Source organism: Bison bison, unplaced genomic scaffold, assembly GCF_000754665.1.
Source record: "Bison bison bison isolate TAMUID 2011002044 unplaced genomic scaffold, Bison_UMD1.0 scf7180017864482, whole genome shotgun sequence".
NCBI lineage: Eukaryota > Metazoa > Chordata > Mammalia > Artiodactyla > Bovidae > Bison > Bison bison.
Genome location: NW_011495042.1, coordinates 7,339,345 through 7,340,629, shown reverse-complemented (window position 1 = coordinate 7,340,629; position 1,285 = coordinate 7,339,345). Strand labels below are relative to the sequence as shown.

Here is a 1,285-nt window from a genome sequence, read left to right as displayed (position 1 = left end):
GGGCCCGGCACTCTCTGAGCTCCTTCCACACGGGCTCATCTCCAGCTCACACCCCGTGACTCACACAGATGAGGCCGCTGCGGGGGTCGCACCCACGGGGGACACACAGAGAGGAAGTGTGAGGACCAGAGTCACGCATCCAGACATGCGAAGGGAGGCTGGTATGTGGCTCACGGCAGAGGGCCGGCAGCGCCAGGAAGAGTCCAGAGACCAAGGTGCTTGGTCCAGGCAGGCAGCTCTTCTGGCCCCCACCTATCCACCCGGCTGGGACTTCCGGGTCAGGACACAACGCCTGCCGGGGATGAGGGGAGCTCGGGGGCCCCCAAGTCCCCCCAGCCTCCCCCAGGAGGGTCTGAGACGCCTTGGGACTGGCGGGGCCCAGAGCAGGCAGGCGGGCTCCAGGGACAGAGTACAGGACAGCCTCCCTGCTCACGCAGTGTTCCGGCCGCAGCCTGGGGGCAGACAAGAGTCTCGAGGGCTCCCTGGGTGCCCACGATGGCTCCGGGATGCGCGGTCCTCAGCCGATCGAGGGCCAGGGACGCCCCCCTCAGGGGCCCGGCGACCCCCGGCCCCGCGGCGCCAGGCGCTCACTTGTTGAAGAGGTTGCCCGCCACCCGGGGCCCGACGACCCCGGCCCTGCGGCGCCAGGCGCTCACTTGTTGAAGAGGTTGCCCGCCACCCGGGGCCCAACGACCCCGGCCCCGCGGCGCCAGGCGCTCACTTGTTGAAGAGGTTGAGGCCGATGCGGTAGAGCCGCTTGCGGATGACGTCGTTGCTGAAGGCGGGCGAGTCCCAGCTGTTGCGCGTCTCCTTGTGGTAGGTCTGCTTGCTGAGCGTCTGCTCGCGCAGGCTGTCGCGGGACGACGACTCCGAGCTGCAGTTGATGGTGTCATTGGAGTTGGACGTGCTGTTGAGACTGTCATTGTCGCCGTCGGAGTAGTCCGACTCGGACTTGCTCTGCCGGTTGGCCGAGCCGTTGATGGCCAGGTGGGCGTCCAGGGGCCGCGGCGGCCGGGCCCGCGGCTCCGGCTCCTCCCGGGGGAGGCCCCTGGGGGGCCCGTGGGGGCCGTGCTTGGGGCTGCCCTGTGGCCCGCCCAGGCCGCGCTCGTAGGCGCTCTGCCTCTTGAGCGAGCTGCGGTCAGAGCGGTCACTGAGGTCGGCGGAGCTGTCGCTGGGCGGCTCGATGGTGAGCAGGGGCAGGTGCTCCACGCGCGCCCGCGGCTCCAGCGACGGCGTGCTCCGGCAGCTGGTGTCCGTGTCCCCCTTGTCGTCCTTGTGGGCCACG

At 70.4% G+C, this 1,285-nt stretch overlaps 1 protein-coding gene across 1 annotated transcript in view; it reads right to left on the bottom strand.

The window, feature by feature from the left end:
* Positions 1-1,285, bottom strand: part of IQSEC1 (IQ motif and Sec7 domain 1) — a 51,862-nt gene that overhangs the window by 23,266 nt on the left and 27,311 nt on the right. The window contains 1 exon segment of the mRNA XM_010862530.1: positions 722-1,285. This exon segment is cut by the window's right edge and continues 8 nt beyond it. Coding sequence (XP_010860832.1) covers positions 722-1,285 — 564 coding nt within the window.